The 19,181-nt window shown below is 41.8% G+C and overlaps 1 protein-coding gene and 1 long non-coding RNA gene across 2 annotated transcripts in view; both read right to left on the bottom strand.

Annotated features, from left to right (window-relative positions):
• Window positions 1-19,181, bottom strand: part of LOC309687189 (syntaxin-1A-like) — a 101,095-nt gene that overhangs the window by 12,634 nt on the left and 69,280 nt on the right. The window contains exons 4-6 of the mRNA XM_082501959.1: window positions 13,500-13,574; window positions 7,530-7,603; window positions 6,878-6,986 (exon numbers count right to left, since the gene is read on the bottom strand). Coding sequence (XP_082358085.1) covers window positions 6,878-6,986; window positions 7,530-7,603; window positions 13,500-13,574 — 258 coding nt within the window. The remainder of the gene's footprint in view (window positions 1-6,877; window positions 6,987-7,529; window positions 7,604-13,499; window positions 13,575-19,181) is intronic.
• Window positions 14,915-15,411, bottom strand: LOC309688259. Its single transcript, XR_014271024.1, has 2 exons — window positions 15,159-15,411; window positions 14,915-15,078 (listed from the first exon to the last, which is right to left on the bottom strand). It is a non-coding gene; the product is annotated as an uncharacterized lncRNA (long non-coding RNA).

Genomic DNA, 19,181 nt, shown 5'->3' with positions numbered 1-19,181 from the left:
GGGAACGGGCTATAACGAGGATACGATCTTCCACCTCCTGTGCTCGTCTTGGACTTATTCAATTTAAGGTCATACACAGGGTGCATTTCTCTAAGTCTAGACTTTCTGAATTGTATCCAGAAGTGGAAAATAAATGTGATAAATGCCATGGTTCTCCTTGTCACCTTAGCCACATGTTTTTTCTGTGTCCTGAGCTACAAGGTTTCTGGACAAGGTATTTTGCTATTATGTCAACTGTTCTTGGGGTAACTCTTCATCCTTGTCCTCTGATTGCTGTATTCGGGATTCCTGATTGCTCACTTACACTTGATTCCACACAAAGGGATATTATAGCCTTCACATCCCTATTAGCGAGACGTCTAATATTGTTGCATTGGAAGTCTGCTAAGTATCCTACTATTTCCCGGTGGCTTAAAGATGTCATGTTTTTTTTAAAACTTGAAAAAATTAAATATACGTTGAGAGGTTGCACAGCCAAATTTTTTCACAAGTGGCAACCCTTTATCTCTTATTTTGCTAGTCTAGAGGTATTGCCTGTTTAAATCTACTTTTGTTACTGTTATATTCCTCTAATATGTTTGATGGTTGTGTTGATCTGTGTGGGACTGGGGGGGGCGTTGTGTTTTGTTTTTTTGTTGTTTTTTTCATATATATATATATATATATATATGTTAATTTACTTAGGAAAATTAAGAAAGGTTGATTGTATTTCGGTAACTGCAAGTACTGTTTTCTTTTTTCAATAAAAATATTTTCAAAAAATAAAAAAATAAAAAAAATAAAAAGAGTGTAGCGAGATAGTAGTTTGACACTTTGTGCTTTGCTTTTAACGATGATTTTATTAACTTGAAATTCTTGGAAAAAGGCAAATAACTCCAGCTCCTAAAATTTCAAATAATTAGAAAAAACACAACTCAATTCATTCACAGTAGCTTAAAGTAACAGACCTGCACAGCTTGCTTTGTGAACTCTTCTCATTCTTTCTCACCACTGGACCCCTGGGAGGGGATTTTAGAGGCAACAAAATCTGGATTCATGATCTAATCAGCGTGTGTGAGAATGCGTGTGATGAAGACTGGTGGTTGCTGTGGGGCCTCAGAGACAGAGCAGGTAGCGTGATGGTGACTGATGATGGTCGGGAGTCAGAGCCGATGATTGCCTTCACGAACAGAATTTTGATGAAGCCGCACGCAAGCATCCATGGCAGTGTCCATTCACACTTCTCTTTATATACACAGAGCGCATCATGTGCAATTCAAACTTCATATCCATATCAAACCAATGAATTTCATTTAGTTGTGAGTAAGTGGTTGCACAGTTTCATTACCATGCTTAAGAGACATGTTGAGCAATAACATTTTAGCAGCATGACAAATGGGAGGATGAGAACGAGGCACAAAGAAGAGCGAGAGGCCACATTCACTACATCGCTGTGATTGGTTTCCAGTCCTCTCTGATAATAATCGCTCTAACATCAGACTAAAACTACAACATTGAGGAGGGTCAGAGAGGAGTGACAATGAGTCATGCATAATCATGAAGACAAAAAAAATTGAGGCACACTACCCTACACTATTTATCTCACTTCCTACACACACACACACACACACACACACACACACACACGTTCCTCATAGTTTTTTGTTTTAAGCCATGACAGTCTCTGAGGGAGGCTCTTAGCTGTTACCATGGAGACCTAAACCCTGAGAAGCCTAATATGAAGCCAAGAAGTCTCACTTCACCCATGGTGTTTATGGGCTATTAAATCATTGATACTATGTTGCTACCAGTAACAGCATTATTTCATTTCCATTGTTATATAACACAAATCAAGCGAGACCCTCCAGAAGCAGAGAGAAACGGCAAATTGCACAACCAGGCACAAGAACAAGAAGTGTAATTTTCTAGTACATTTTGCCGATCTGCACCCATGTAAAGGAGATCGATCTCTTTTGTTCCCGAGGCAGGTATGTGGCGTACATCTCTGTCTTTTCCGCTGGCGTTGCAAGCGCGCTCCTCCTAAGCTAAAAGAGCGTCCACTGAGAAATAAAACACAACAATCAAATGTCAAAGAGACCCTGCAATGCCTGTGACCAACATCCACTCCACCCTGCTGGCCTGGCCTCTCTGCTCACTGCTGCAAAATAATGGAAGCAAAATAGCATATCAAAATATGCATTCTCAATCAATAGTAAACTAAAATGCAAACACAGTGGATTAAACTCATATCAAAGTGCTTTAAAAGATTAGCTGAAATTCCATGGGTTAGTTCAGCATTTGTAAAATGCACTCACTTGCTGTCTTGCAAGAAATAGTAAAGATTTATATTTCTCTAATATTCAGCTTTTGAATATGAAAACATACTGTATTAGCTGAGCATGAATCCTAAAATCAAAAAACAGAGCCTGTCTCTACCTTAAAAGTATAAAACTGGATAACCTAAAGGTTTAAAATCACTAACAAATTAATTCTTACTCTTTTTCTAGTGAAAAGAGTGAAGTAAAGGCCACCGTGGACCCAGCTGAAGAGAACGGTCCAGAACAGAGTCCGTTGGCGCGGTGTTGTTGCAGCCCTATGCTCCACCAGGAGTCTACAGGCTTGACGATGATTTAAGTGAAAATAGCATACAGTTTTATGGTTTTAATAATGTGTCTCCGATACATTAAAACTGTTTGAGTTCAGGTCTGAAAACCAAAAATTGTATTCATCAATCATTCATTTTCTTTCACTTATCCATTTCAGGGTTGCGGTTGGCCTGGAGCCTAACCCAGCGGGGTAAACCCTAGACATGTACCACAGGCCTAACAAGAAACACACAGCCATTCACATCTAAGATCAACTTAAAGTCACCAATCAATCTAACATGCATGTGTTCACACAGTCCCAAAGAGTTCCTGAAGTAAAAGTCATGGGGAGACAATGCAAACTCCACACAGAAATGTTGCATAACTCAAAAACGTCTTGCTGTGAGGCAATGGGGCTAAACACCACAACACACAGCGGTGTTGCCCAAATTTTATTGATAGAGATAAAATTCCAGAAGAATAGAAATGCATTTTTATTAGAAATGATGCATCTAGATCTATTTAGGACTTTATTTAGGACATTATAAGGTACTCAAAAAAAATTCTGACAACAAATCTGTGGAGGAAACACCAAAGACGGCAGTTAAAGGAGATGATAAGTGTTTTCATGCACTGACATGAGTGCACAGCTGAGGTTCACGGCTGTTGTCGCAGATAAATCTAACACTTGAGGCAAAGATACACATAAGTAAATGTATTGTTTTATGGGTTTATTGTAGCCTTCACATAACTTGACATGACAGGCGTTTTTGCGGGACGAGCCAGAAACACTAAACACCACCAATACTACCAATTTTGCTCATTTGTAAAAGACATAGGAAAGAAGAACATAAGGACGACAAGAAGTTATGAACCTTGTTTTAAAGCAAGAAAGTTGTTCTCAATTACCCGAAATAACTTCTCGGCACCGTTACTAATAGCAGCTTTCTTGAAGCTTTGCTTCAAGAAAGACTTTTTTAGAGTCACTGTTGATCAGGGGCAAAAATGTTGTCTGGACAACGTGTTTACATGACAGTGTACCTTTCCTGTTTTCTTTTTCATGCATGTACCCAGCGGGTTTGAGTAGGAGTGAACAGGAAAGGGGATGAGCAGCAGAGGGAACATCAATACTCGGTCTGACAGAGCAGACTGTTTCCCTCTGTGTGACACACTCTCATTGATTCACAGACGTGCACACATACACATGTCAAAGGTGCAGGCACAACAGAAAAAGGCCACTTGCTACATGACCCTAAATGATTTAAACAGTGTTAGATTCAACTATTATGGACTTCTTCTCATTCTTAAATCCCTAAACTCCAAGTCCGTCTTTATTTCATACTGATGATTTCCCGATCTTTCTTTCCATCTCTGTGCTCTCTCTCTCTAACTAATCCCTTCCTTGACGACAGGTGAGATCAACTAAGGCCTCCTGTGACTCCACCAGCTGACAAATCAAATCCAAATGGATCTAGATGAGCTCAAGGAAAAAGTGAGTCACATGCGTGTGTTTAACTTCACTAGTGGATTTGCGTTGTTCTTTTTTGCGCACGGTTGTTGTTGTTGTAGTCTACATATATTGGGTGGAGCTCATGCATACAGACTGGTTGCATGTGTCCATCTAAACTGACAGATGGCCAGAGGAAATGACATCTATACCAAGCGCCGTGCAACATAACTGCCCTTGCTCTCCTCTGCTCTTGCTATTACATGAGTCACTGTCTCTGGATGCTCGTGTGCATGTGTGTTTTTATAAAGGTGACTCTATCATGATTGTTAGGGGCAGCTGGCACAGTGCGGTCTGCCAGGATGCTGTGTCAGAGGCCATGCGAGGTGCCTGGTCCAGGAGCCCAGCGCCTACAGCTAATACCTGTCAAATCACATTACACATACAGCGTGTCACGAGTGAGATGAGCTCAGATCTGAGCTGCAGCAACCTGGCATGTGCATGCATATGGGTGTGGGTGTTGGTGATCTATGTGTTTTGGAAAGTGGTTTCAGTGTGAGGGTGGTTGTTTTGGTACACTACACAAAACAATTCAAAATAAAATATGGGTGTGGGAAACTGAAATTTCTCTCTAAACAAAATTAAGAAAAGACTGCATTTTGTAGTCTTTTCTCCACAAGTGTTACTGATGATTCTGTGGGATGATAATGGTTGGACACACTCTCCAATTTGTATTGTTTTATGTGTGCGTGTGTGTGTTCAAGTTTAAGCTGAAGACATTCAAATGCGACTTTGAGAGTGAATAAACTGAATATATTTATAAATTAAATTTGAATGTCAGCCCAGCTGAGCGAATGTTCTATGAATAACGATGTGCTGGAAGCTGTTGGAGCAGCTGCGAGATGTTGCGATGATGAAGTTTTCCTCCTGCCGGAATTTTTTTAAAAAAAAGCAGAAACCTTGAAAACAGAAAATGTCAAAAGAACCTGCGCCTAGAATTACAACGCTTCTCGCTACACAAGTTTCTCTGATTGAATTTGATCAAGTCAATCAATTGAGGTTTGAGGGGTCATAGTGTGTGGTAAACAGTGTGCAGAAATACTAAAGCTCTTTCAAAAATGGTGAATACACCTCAAGTCTGCACACAGTGGCAGAAAATGGGTACAGTAGCACAGCTGGATGGTAGAGGAAGGGTGGAGTGTGTGGAGGCGAGTGTCAGGAGTGATTTGTGACAGAAAGATAACAGCAACAGTAACAGTGTGTGCAAGATGGTGACACCTGCTATGATCGATGTTTTATAGATGGTGGCGCTGATAAAAACACAGGAGGTCTGGCTGGAGGTAACAGACCTAAAGATGCTAAGATTTTCACTGGCAGTGGCCAGATAATTAGAAATGAGTGCATGAGAGGGATAACTCAGGTTAACAATTGTTGAGACATATTTAAAGACACAAGGTTGAGATGGTTTGGACATGGTCAGAGAAGAGATGGTGGATGCACGGGGCAACTGATGCTGAGCTGTTAAGCAGGAGAAGAAGATGACCACAGAGAAAGTTCACAGATGTAGTGAAGGAGGTCATGCAGACTGTTGGTGTGGCAAAGGATACCAGGAATAGAATGACGTTCCGCATCCACACTATTGTTTTCAGTCATTTTCACAGAGTTGTGCGTCCACAATGGCCAAAAACACTTACGTTCCAGTACTGCGCATGCGTGAAGCGCAAGATGTTGAGGAAAAGCAGCGAATTTTTTAAATGGACTAACAATGAGGTGGAGTTGTTGCTGCGAGTAACACAAAAGTACAACGTTGGAAAAGCGAGTGAGAGTTAAAGAATTTGAAGAAAAGCTATCTACATGTACAAACTAATATTAGTCTTTAATAGGGCTGTCAAAATTGAGAGCAAACATAACAACTGATGTGCAATGCCCTCCGCTATCTTAGTTTAATTGGTCACATGACTACATCACATGACTAAAATGTGTCATCGTTTTCGAAAAGGCTCCTGGTTCGCTGTACACACTGCGTCGCGAAAGCGGCGTTTTCAAATGTATCCGCTTTGGAGAACGTTTTCAAAAAGCTCCGTTTTCCTTGACCAAAACGCCGTCTCAGTGTGGATGGAAGGCCAAAACGGAGAGAAAAATATGCATTTTCAAACGAAAACGTTTTAGTGTGGACATGGCCTAAGGCACATTATCTGCTGTGGTAACCCCAAAAAGGGAGCAGCTGAAGGAAGAATAAGAAGGAGGAGTGCGTCACCGCCAACTGAGACCCTCTCTGTGCCTGTGTGGGTCCTCCAAGGCTTCTCTGGCTTCTTCCCATAGTCCAAAAAAATGCATGTTAGGTTAATTGGTTATTGTATATTGATGTAGGTGTGAATGTAGGCATGAATGTTGCTTTAGGCCCCAGTGCCAGCAGGGATAAGCTCCATCTCCCCTACGCTGGATAAACAGTTCAGGAAAAAAAGGATGCAGATCTCATTTTTAGCCTAATTAACATGAATTCAACATCTGAGCAATAAGAGGGAGGACAGATATGAAGAGGACGATGCTTGGCCTGAGGATAAAACACATGCTAGGAAATGTGGGAAAAGTGATTATGACAGAGATGACTAAAGCTGACCATTTTGTTCACAGTGTAGCAACAGCACACCTACACAAGAGTTAGATGTTATACTGTACGATAAGAGGGTGTGTTCTAGGTGGGATCAGACAAACCAGATAGAAAATACAAATTAGAACAACAATTAAGATGTTTTTATCTGGGCTATGAAAATAGATGTAGATGTTCTGAATCTGTGCAGTGTTCACACAGGTACAGTCACAGTTTGAGGGGTGGCGGTGGCTTTAGTCTCCTGGGTCTACTCACTAATCTCCAGCTGTCTCTGAATGCGTCCCTTGCAGCGCTCCCTGTAGTCCGACTGAGTGGTGTTGTATTCTGACATCACCTCGACAAATTTACGGGACAGTGTGGAGTGCTGCAGAGACAAGGAGAAACAACAAACCACTTCACCTGAGTCCGACTGATGCTGGCGCCAGACAGTAAATAAGAGAAGTAAGAATAAAGTCAATGCTACGTGAACAGGAGTGTAGCAGTGTACCAACTGCATATTACACACTAATTATATGCAAATGTAGCGTGTTCAGAATGGAAATAGGACAAATAGGCCCAACAAGTATACTCAAAGCAGTGAGTATAATACTATACTATGAATACTAACAGAAACACTTGATATTTTCATGTGCTGTTTGATAGACACCATTAATCCACATTGTAATGGGAGGAGGTAACCTCTCACATGTGAGTTTTATTTGTGATTACGGTTAGAGTTGGGGGTTTGAATGCCATGATGTCATCATCTGTGAAGTTGTCTCATCTTTGCTGATTGTCTGAGAGAAATCCAGCGATGTCCTCACAGAGTGGGGAGGGTGTTAACTAAAGTACTCAAATATGGCTCACCGTCATGCAGTAAGATGCAACTGGAGCACAGCTGTGATTCTTCTGCTTCCCTGAACTGTACCTGTGTTTTACGTATCCTCAGGTCGGCCGATGACCTGTTCTGCCCCTCCTCTTGCTCAATGGTTTGTTGGATACCTGGGCAAATGCACAAAAGTACACATTTGATCAACAGACAGCTGCTCTCTTTGAATAAAGCCTCCAATGCTGTCTGCCTGTAGAGATTAATTAAATCATACACAACGTACAGATTAGATGAATTAACAAAGATACCAATGATTTAGCTGTTCAGTAGTAGTGAAAATAAGGGTACGAATCCGTTGATGATACCAGAGGAAAGACGAGGAGGTTAATAAAAATCAAAAATGAACTGTAACCACGAGAGCAGAACTGTGCTCGCAAATCCTCATGGTACTCTGCTAAATAGATTATGAGGAACGGCAGTTCATTTTGTGTGCAGATCTGGCATTTTGTCCTGAGGCTAGAGCAAGAAGAACGGTCCAGAGGTTATTAAAAATACAAGAATTCAATATCTGGAGACCACAAACATACACATCCAAATTTATTAGAAATCCAGCTATTTGTTTTTGAGATACCGTGTTACAAGGTGGACAAGGGAAAGGATGAACTGTTACAAGAGGAAAGGCTAGGAGGTCAAATCATAATCAATAACACTCTGGAGGCTGTGAATTTTTTACCGCATTCGGTCAATGCTTGTGAAGCTGGGAGTGAAAGTGCTGGACACTTTGTCAATAGGGGAATCAAATTCTAATTCAACACCTGTAATCAAGAGGATGTGATCTATGATCTATGTATTAAACTATAATTATAACCCGGGGGTGGTTATTATATCTACGTATAATAATGTAGTAATGCACTAAGATTGCCATACATGCATGACACAAAGATTAACTAATCATACGTCAAATCAGTCACTCAGATGAATAATTGATGATGTGGAAGAAGCAGTGACTATTAAGAAATTCATCAAGGTACAAATTACTGGGGTGACTGTTCCCGTTCTAGTTTTCCAGTGACATGTTAGTGTGTAATAGTCACTTTTTCTTGGCTGCTTCTTCGCTGTCACACATCAGGAAGATGCTGCCGAGCATAATAACGTAAATGAAAGGCCATCAGAGGCCACGGGAAGTACTGTTGCTGAAATATACAGAGATGTAGCTTTCATTTAAATCCAGTTTTTCATTTAAGATGGGATTAGATGGCTGATGAAGGCTGCTACACCTTCATGGACACATCTTACAGTGAGATGTGCAGCTACACCTGACTTGTTACTGTAAGGGTCTGTGCTCGTTTCTATTTATACACACAGCTTCAGTATAACAAACTATCACAGCTCATAGGGTGTTAAAAACATGATAACTCATAATAAATTACTTGCTTTCAGGATCTCTGAAAAACGTGTACGATCGGTCTTGATCGATTCAGCCACTGGGGATGCTTCCTTTTTGCCAATTAACTACAACTGTGTATTATTTGGAAAACCCAGACAGGCTAGAGGAGTTGCTTTATTTATTTAACACAATAATTGGTTGTGTCACAAAGGAGACATTGTATTTTAATTGTTCCAGGAAAATCCACGATGGGTTTTTGATTTACATTAACATAATCAGTATTGTGCATCATTTAGAAATCATTTCAAATTGGATTTTTGCCTTGAATGTGTTTCCAAAACCACTGAGAGCATGATTAAATCCACTCTTTGAGCTTGTTAAGTCTGTGTCTTCACAGTGCCAGGCTGCGCTCAGTACAACCTAAGAGTGGGCGATCGTGGCTCAAGAGTTGGGAGTTCGCCTTGTAATCGGAAGGTTGCCGGTTCGAGCCCCGGCTTGGACAGTCTCGGTCGTTGTGTCCTTGGGCAAGACACTTCACCCGTTGCCTACTGGTGGTGGTCAGAGGGCCCGGTGGTGCCAGTGTCCGGCAGCCTCGCCTCTGTCAGTGCGCCCCAGGGTGGCTGTGGCTACAATGTAGCTTGCCATCACCAGTGTGTGAATGTGTGTGTGAATGGGTGGATGACTGGATATGTAAAGCGCTTTGGGGTCCTTAGGGACTAGTAAAGCGCTATATAAATACAGGCCATTTACCATTTAAGAGTATTTATAACTCTAGGCACATATAGCTAATTAGGTACATCTTGTCCACAGCACAGAAAACGATCCTTTGCTTCACTACTCATACAAGTTTTTTCTTAATAAATAGTTTAGGTGCATGAAAATAAACCACTAGCACAAATATAAGAGGTCCTCAACAGCCAAAGCAGACTGTATATGCAGTACTCAATGCAGTATTGGTATTGTGAAATTGAAAATGTTCATTAATACTATAATTTCCCATCTTTATTCTTAACTGGAAAGCTATTTAAAAAGGCATTTGGTACATTTACCAGTTTTCTAGGAGGTACAAAGAATTCACTTTTTAATTGTCTTATTTTTCAATTTTGCTATTTTGATGCTTAAACCTACTTATTTGAATTCTTGGTATTTCTTGAAATAAACTTTCTTTAAAACTAAGTGAACAATTGACCTCACGAGTCACTCTAAAGCAAAAATAAGCTGCAGACACCTTAAAACCAATTAAAAATAAATAAATCAGTGGTTGCCTGGTGATTCCGGTATTTTGTTATGTTGTTGTGATTATGCTGATGATAAAATGCCAGATTCAAACTACTTCAAATAAATAAATAAAAAACTGCATTGAGCCAGTTGTCTTGACTTCCACAAGTGCTTGCCTGCAGAACTTCAGCAGCGATTAATATAATAACTTTATGTTCATTTTGATTTACCAAAATGACCATAATTCAAAAAGACCAAGATCAACCTCTGAACCATCTGTTGTCTGTTTGCAAAGACATTTTGAATTATTCATAATGGTTAAAGAATACACATGAAATACAGTGGAGAAAATAATTATTTGGTCGTCTGCTGAATTTGTAGTTTTGCTCACTTACAAAGAAATTTTTATAGTAGTTTCATTTTAATGGAGGGAGACATAATATCAGAAAAAACACATTACATAAAATATATAGATTGAATTGCATGTCATTGATTGAAATGAGTATTTGATCCTGAAGCAAAACAGGTGGAGAACACTTTGTTGCTGAACACAGCGGTAAGCTGTTTAATTGTTCTTGGTCATCAGGTTTGCACAGATTTCAGGAGGGATTTTGATTCACTCCTCTTTACAGAAACTCTAAATCCTTTAGATTTCTGCTGTTTCAACCCCCCAAACAGATTTTCTACCGACTGAGGTCTGGAGACTGGAAAGCTCACGCCATGACCTCAAAGTGCTTCTTATTTAGCCACTCCATTGTAGCCTTGAAGACATGTTTTCAGTCTTTGTCATGCTGTGTAATCAATGGTGTTCTGGGTGACTGTGGTTCCAACTGCTTTTAGATCATGAATAAACTCCTCTGGTGTAGTTTTGTGCTGACCCACCACTTTTCTCATGATCATCCTGACCCCATGACCCATGAGGGTAACTGATGGTCATTTTATATTTATTCCATTTCCAAATTATTGCACCAACAGCTGTCAATGTCAATTCAATTTTATTTACAGTGGGGCAAAAAAGTATTTAGTCAGCCACCGATTGTGCAAGTTCCCCCACCTAAAATGATGACAGAGGTCAGTAATTTGCACCAGAGGTACACTTCAACTGTGAGAGACAGAATGTGAAAAAAAAAATCCATGAATTCACATGGTAGGATTTGTAAAGAATTTATTCGTAAATCAGGGTGGAAAATAAGTCCAGGCCCGTCTGAAGTTTGCCAGAGAGCACATGGATGATACAGCAGAGGATTGGGAGAATGTCATGTGGTCAGATGAAACCAAAGTAGAACTTTTTGGTATAAACTCAACTCGTCGTGTTTGGAGGAAGAAGAATACTGAGTTGCATCCCAAGAACACCATACCTACTGTGAAGCATGGGGGTGGAAACATCATGCTATGGGGCTGTTTTTCTGCCAAGGGGACAGGACGACTGATCCGTGTTAAGGACAGAATGAATGGGGCCATGTATCGTGAGATTTTGAGCCAAAACCTCCTTCCATCAGTGAGAACTTTGAAGATGAAACGAGGCTGGGTCTTCCAACATGACAATGATCCAAAACACACCGCCCGGGCAACAAAGGAGTGGCTCCGTAAGAAGCATTTGAAAGTCCTGGAGTGGCCTAGCCAGTCTCCAGACCTCAACCCCATAGAAAATCTGTGGCGGGAGTTGAAAGTCCGTGTTGCTCGGCGACAGCCCCAAAACATCACTGCTCTCGAGAAGATCTGCATGGAGGAATGGGCCAAAATACCAGCTACTGTGTGTGCAAACCTGGTAAAGACCTATAGTAAACGTTTGACCTCTGTTATTGCCAACAAAGGTTATGTTACAAAGTATTGAGTTGTATTTTTGTTATTGACCAAATACTTATTTTCCACCCTGATTTACGAATAAATTCTTTACAAATCCTACCATGTGGATTCATGGATTTTTTTTTCACATTCTGTCTCTCACAGTTGAAGTGTACCTCTGGTGCAAATTACTGACCTCTGTCATCATTTTAGGTGGGGGAACTTGCACAATCGGTGGCTGACTAAATACTTTTTTGCCCCACTGTATATAGTGTTCACTAAGCTTCTTGCTGATGGTATTTTAGCCCATTCCAGCCTTATGCAGGTCTACAATCTTGTACCTGATGTCCTTTGACAGCTATTTGATGTTGCCCATGGTGGTGAAGAGGTCAGGACAGGTGTGCTTTATGCACATAATGAGTTGATTCACTGATTCTGATTTGTATGCTACATCTATGCTAGCCTGAGTTCTCGCAAGGTAGGAGGGGATCAAATACTTATTTCACTGAACAGCATGGAAATCAATTTCTAACTTTTATGTGTTGTTTTTTCTGTGTTTTTGGTCAATATTCTGTCTCTCTCCAATAAAATGAAACTATCATAAAAATTAGAGACTGCTAATTCCAGCGAGCAAACTGAGCAAGGGGTTCAAATAATTATTTCTCCTACTATATATAAAAAGTAACTGCTGTTGCTCCCTCTTCAGGATCTATCATAGGGTGCACTCTGAGGTCACTCAGTGAAACACACAGAAAGCAGCAACACAAAGGTATCCTGTGGCATCAAATGACGTGAACTGGAGTGACACAGTGGACTGTGATGCAAGGCCTGGTCTGCCTGACAGCACTTTGTCAAGCGTGTGCCTCCCGATACATATATGTATGCTTATCTTTGTGTCTCCAGGCTGTAGGCATGCCAGATGAAGGATAAGGCAATCATCTTCTAGTTCTGTGCACCGAAGTATATATTTATCTTCCTTTAATACAGAGTATACCGTTTCTTTACTGAATCTATGAGTGTAAACCAAGTCGTCTGTCAGCTGCCAAATGCTATACAGTTCACTGTCTCATTATGTCTCACTTGTTACCATCTCGCCGATCCTAAGAAAGTACCAGGACCACGAGATAAACCACTGTGCACACATATAATAAACAGCGCAAGAAAATTATTTTACATGGTCATTAACCAGTTAATTGGTCTCTAATGTATGAAATTAAGATATTCAGTTTGCTAACACATTGAAAATGCTTGTCAGAATCTCTCTAGTCCCATGTTGGCAGTCCAAAGCCTTCATTTTTCAGTTTACAGTGATGTAAGTCAAGGAAAAGCTGCAAAATCTGAGAAACTGCAACCTTAAAATATTTCAGACTTTTTGCTTTAAAAAAAAGAGATAGAAATTAAACATTTTACTCCTGGTAGTTTCATTCACAGTTATTAGAAAATTCCTCACATCCTTGTAGACAATAAAACAATTTTGAGCATTTATTACATAAAAATACTGTCATACTCAAAAGTGCAATAATTTTTGGATGCCAATCAGAGTTTTGGGAACCAACTGGTCACTAATTCTCAGAACAAGGCACATTTAAATAAATTAAACAAATGCAAAAAAGTTGAAGCAGCATAGAAAATAATAGTAGCGGCTCTGGCAGGCGAAAAGAGAAAGAAAGTATACCCACTCTTTAACTTGGAGCGTACTTTGTTGGCCAACTTCTTGATGTCTGCCATAAGATCCTCAAGTTCAGCTTTAGTTTCTGAGAGGAGATGAGACAAAAAGGAGAGGATGTGTTAGTGGATTACATACTAACTCAGCCAAGCACATAAACCACTGGGAAATACGATTTCACAGGCACCGACTCCATACTGACACACAGGAAGTGTCGCTCCCAACAGAGACAAACATTCATCACTTTCAGTCCACAGCAGCACAATTCATCCTTCTTTAACCTTCCTGCCTTCTTGGGACCTTTTTGTGCCACTGCTATGTGTTAAATGGCTGCCATTTCCACTGTGTTCAGTGGAATATAACCAAACTTGCCACAGGATAGTTTTTACCTGTCAATGTTAATATTCCAGTGTGAATTCCTTAAATCAGCCTAAAATGGCTGAGCAGCAGAAATCCCCACACCCATCACCCTGGGGACCATTTTCTGCCCATTGACTTCCATTATAAACGCTATTTTTCAACCCCAAATTATCATCATATGATTTTATTTTTTCTTCTTTTCTTGGATGTCAATGAAGACTCAGGGCCTTGAAGTTTTAATTTTTAAATTGCAAAAAAAATGCAAAAAAAAATATTCGCAGGTCAAAATGTATGTTGGTGCCAATCTTTGGTCCATCTAAAGGCCTACTTATAACGACAATCACATATTACTTCAACTGGTTTTTTGTGGAAATATTTAGTTTCGTTTTTTGGTTTTTGGGGCTTATAACACAGGGCGCTCATGTAATAACACTGGGATTTGAAGGGTTAAAACAACGAAAATATAATTAAAACTTTACATGAATATTTCAGGGAGAAGTAGTTTTACAAGGTTGGCTAATTTAAAGTGGAATAAAATATGGATATATGGTCTTTTTATGGCGTGGCTGAGAATGGTCCCTAGGGTGATGGGTGTGAGTTTTTTAAAGGATGGCAGGAGGGTTAATGCTTCTTTTCTATAGGGAGTAACTACATCCTCCCTTTTCTCTTGCAGTCTTTCGTCTTCTTTCCAGGTTTACACTGTTAAATATTCACATTTATATTATAGAGACAAAGATACAGATCAATGAGTGTGGAGCCGGTGCAGAGCCAAAGAGTGGCAGGACCACTACAAGCTAAAGAATGGCCACACAAATAGTGGTGGAGACCCTAAGGGGCTTGCACATGTTAACTGCAATAGGTACCGTTTCTTTTTTCTTCTTCCTACAGAGTACTGCCATGAAGAAAAATCAAGGCATTAGTTTGTGTGCCAAAGTAAGTAATGATCTTACCTGGTCCTACAAAGTTTCCTACTTTGACCTGTTACGTTCCCCTGGGGGGGGTCTAGGCGGTGAGGGGGAAGTAACAAAAGTGACCGGGTCAGAAAAAGGAGTCAAGGAGGCGAAACAGTTTAAATAAAACAGTTTTATTGAAGTAAGTCAACTAAAAGAGACGGACAAGCCGTTATCACCATAAAACACCAACAAAACACAAACAAAACTCAGGCGTTGGTCAAATAAAGCAAAAAGTCAAAAGGAAAGCGCAGCTCACTAGCTGGACAACACACTACACAGCTCACTAGCTGGACAACACACTACACAGCTCACTAGCTGGACAACACACTACACAGCTCACTAGCTGGACAACACACTACACAGCTCACTAGCTGTACCCACACAAAATGGCACTCTGGCCCAGAGCTCACCCTGCTCTGGGCTTAAATACCCTTAATTGCTGATGGGAGTCAGCTGTACAGGAGGGAAAGGTGGCACCTCAGGCAGGAGGTAGTGGGACACGCCCACACAGGCACCCTCAGGAGAGAGAGAGGCCCTGCTAGGGCCGTAACACCCCCTCCCATAAATGCAAACCCATGGTTTGTCAAATTACCATAACCAAAAATGAGTCCATAACCGTTTCATGACGAATTTTGCAGGCTTTCCACCTACCAAACCCCATAACAACGGTGTTACGTTCTGTGAGGCTGTGGGAGTGTGTGGGTGGGGTGTTTGCCCACTCTCCCCGCCTCCACCCCTCTTGCCACTCCTACCCCTCTCTGTCTCTCTCACTCTCCTCTCTCCCCAGGACACAGCTGCTGCTGATTAGCCTCGTTTGCCACCTGACTCCAGTCAGCAATCATCCTCTGAGGCTATTTAAACTGGGGATGAGCTGTGAGCAGGGTGGCTTTTTCCTCGGTGGCTCTACGCGGTTCTGTGCTAGATTTTGGACAGACAGCCTCTTTCTGACCAGTGAGCAGACGGGCTTGTGGGCCCTGAGAGTGTCTCCCCGTGGTGGGGAGTAGGGTAGGAAGTGTGGGAAGTGCCTCTTTTTTTATTGTGTTTGTTTGGTAGTCCTCCTGCCTTTCGTGGCTGCGAGCGTTTTCTTTGTTTCTTTGGCGTTATTGGTAAGACGGCGTTGCCGGCCCTTTAAGTTAATGGTAACCTGTACCGTTTTGTAATAAAGTTTTATTGATGCAGAACAACTCTGTTTGTTTTCCTTTTTCATTCTGATTCCAGACTCATTTGTTACTGGTCCCCTCTCTCACATGCCTAGACCCCTTCGGGGGGAACGTAACAATGTGGGGGCTCGTCCGGGATATGAATGGAAGGAACAACAATTGAGTTTTAGTGAGTTGTTTGCCGGTGGCTTGTTTAGTTGTATGGTATCTGCTGCGCTCTCTCTCCAGTTAGCAAAGGGGAGTGTCTAGCTGAGCGTAAGCTCCTCCTTCAGGCACTCATTTTTTATTTTTCCTTTATTATTTTCGGAGTAATCCCGGGTGGGGATTAGTTCCCTGTCGGGGGTAGGCTTGTCGGTGCTTTGTGCACTTGATGCTTAGCCTTTAAAGTTGCCTCGAGCCTGGTACACTCCAGAAGCTAACTAGGCTAAGATTTTAGTAGGCAGGTCTGGGGAGAGGGTCGGCGGTACTTTTATTTATTGGTTAACCTCTGGCCACACTTTTCCCGCCTGTTTTCTCATTTGTGTATTGGAGGTGGTGCTTCTTTGTTGTTATTGTTAGCCTCAGGTAGTTTTTTTGTTTTTAGAGTTGATGGCTACCTTTGATATTGCCGTGTTTAATAAAAACCCCTCGCTTGTCCAACGTAACAACGGTTAGGCATTTCCTGCGGAAACTGCCAATCCCATCTCAGTGGGTTCACAACATTGCCAGAGAGTGGCCCCAGACCCTCGAAACAGTGTCCCATGGGATAGCCAGGGCTTCGAACCATCACGTGTGGAGAACCCAGCAGGCAGCTAGCAGGCTTCACTGAAACACAGACATGACTGTTAGCAAGGGGTGCAGGTCTGAATGGTGGTTTTAAACATGAACCGGAGAAAGGGTCAACCAGCGGCAGCTCAGGGTTAGTTGGCCTCGTACACTGATTACGGGGTGCTACTGAGCAACTGTGCTCCAGGTTTAGCCTTTTAGTAGGCCTGGCAGGCTTGTCAGTTTGAGAGCCACGACTGACTTTACTCAAAACAGGCCCCTTTCGTGTTGAGTGGGCTTTCTGTTTGAGTGCCAGTCTGACACAATTGGCAACCACATGGCCAGGCTTGTGACAGAAAAAACACAGTTTGGGCCTAGGTCTTAACACCATAACTGCATTTTCCATCTTAGCTGGCCCACTTTTACCTGTCCAGGCTGCGCTATAGTGCAGAGGGATATCCTGTCCTACCGCACTTGCTGTATGAGTCAGCTTAAACTCATCTGCCAGGGTGGCAGCTTGCTGTAGAGTTGTAACCCTCTGTTCACTTAAATAAAGGGCCACAGACTTAGGAACAGAGTTTTTAAAATCCTCCACCAGCATAAGCTCACGTATGGACCCCACATCATTAACCTGGCTTGCCGCACACCACCTATCAAAGAGCCTCGCCTTCTCCCTGGCGAAGTCAAGATAGGACTGTCCCTGCACCAACTCCAACCCTCGAAAATGCTGCCTATAGGCCTCAGGTACCAGTTCATAGGCTTTGAGGACGGCACTTTTGATCTTTCCATAAACCAGGCCGTCCTGCCTAGACAGACCAGAACACGCTTCTTGAGCCTTACCTGTCAACCGACACAGCAACATCACCCCCCACACATCTTGAGGCCACTGCAGTGCAGTTGCCAGGCGTTCGAACACACTGAAAAAGCTGTGAACACTGGATTCACAGAAGTCTGGAACCAGGTGAATGTTATTGCTCACAAACGAGCCTCTAGACACCTGTACACTAGCAGCTGTGTCAACCATTTTGGGGATGGTGAAGGGTTAGAAACACACCACCTAATTAGGACCACTGCCACACCCGTCTGCCAACTCACGCAGACTACCCAATAATTAACCGATTAATGGAAAACTACACAACTTACTTTAACTGACCAACTTACCTCTTGCAGTATACACTAAACAAACACAACTTACCCAGTTCCTAAGCACAACAAACTTTACCTACCTATCTTCTGGAGCGTGCTGGGCTCGAGGCAACTTGAAAGGCAGAACTTCAGCAACCGGGCCCTGAATTGCCTACCCCCAACAGGGAACTAATCCCCGCCCAGGATTACTCCGAAAATAAAAAAGGCAAAACAACAAAAGAGTGCCCGAAGGAAGAACTTAAAACAAAGCTCAGCTGGACACTCACCTAACTAAACTGGGAAGTTGTGAATCTCTAAAAAGGTGACAAAGTGAGATAATCAAAAAAAAACCCAAATCCAACACAGAACTCCCTTTTCAACGATCCCGGACGAGCCCCCACTTGTTACGTTCCCCTGGGGGGGGTCTAGGCGGTGAGGGGGAAGTAACAAAAGTGACCGGGTCAGAAAAAGGAGTCAAGGAGGCGAAACAGTTTAAATAAAACAGTTTTATTGAAGTAAGTCAACTAAAAGAGACAGACAAGCCGTTATCACCATAAAACACCAACAAAACACAAACAAAACTCAGGCGTTGGTCAAATAAAGCAAAAAGTCAAAAGGAAAGCGCAGCTCACTAGCTGGACAACACACTACACAGCTCACTAGCTGGACCCACACAAAATGGCACTCTGGCCCAGAGCTCACCCTGCTCTGGGCTTAAATACCCTTAATTGCTGATGGGAGTCAGCTGTACAGGAGGGAAAGGTGGCACCTCAGGCAGGAGGTAGTGGGACACGCCCACACAGGCACCCTCAGGAGAGAGAGAGGCCCTGCTAGGGCCGTAACAGACCCCTGGTGAGGACAAAGATGTGATCGTAGCAATAAATCAAATCACGATGGATGAAAAATCTGGCCTACAACAAGATGAATTTAGTATATTTTAGTATATACTGTATAAATTTGATATAGATGATGGAGTTACTAATACATTTAAAATCTCTGCCTGATCGTTTAATACGCAGAAAATGTTCAAATGGAGAAAACAGCGGGTACTAGAACTGGAACAACTGGTGTAGCTTTGATCAACGATGAAGACTTGAAACATTTGCTAGTTTCAGGTCAAATCAGTATAATATGTTATAGGAAACAGGGAAAAAGGTAAAATTTCTCTTGTCACACCTTCCCAATGCTGGCTAGTCATTAGATTGCCTTGGCAACAGGTATAACCTACTGTCTTTACTGTGCTACTCTAAATTTTCTGAACCCGCAACAGTAGCCTAAGTGTATGATAATCAGACACATTTTTACATTCAAATGTTTACAAGAGGGACCAAAGATGGCATCATTTGCTGAAGA

The sequence above is a fragment of the Aulonocara stuartgranti genome (assembly GCF_965226115.1).
Source record: "Aulonocara stuartgranti genome assembly, chromosome: 14".
NCBI lineage: Eukaryota > Metazoa > Chordata > Actinopteri > Cichliformes > Cichlidae > Aulonocara > Aulonocara stuartgranti.
This window is presented reverse-complemented; position numbering and strand designations above follow the sequence as displayed.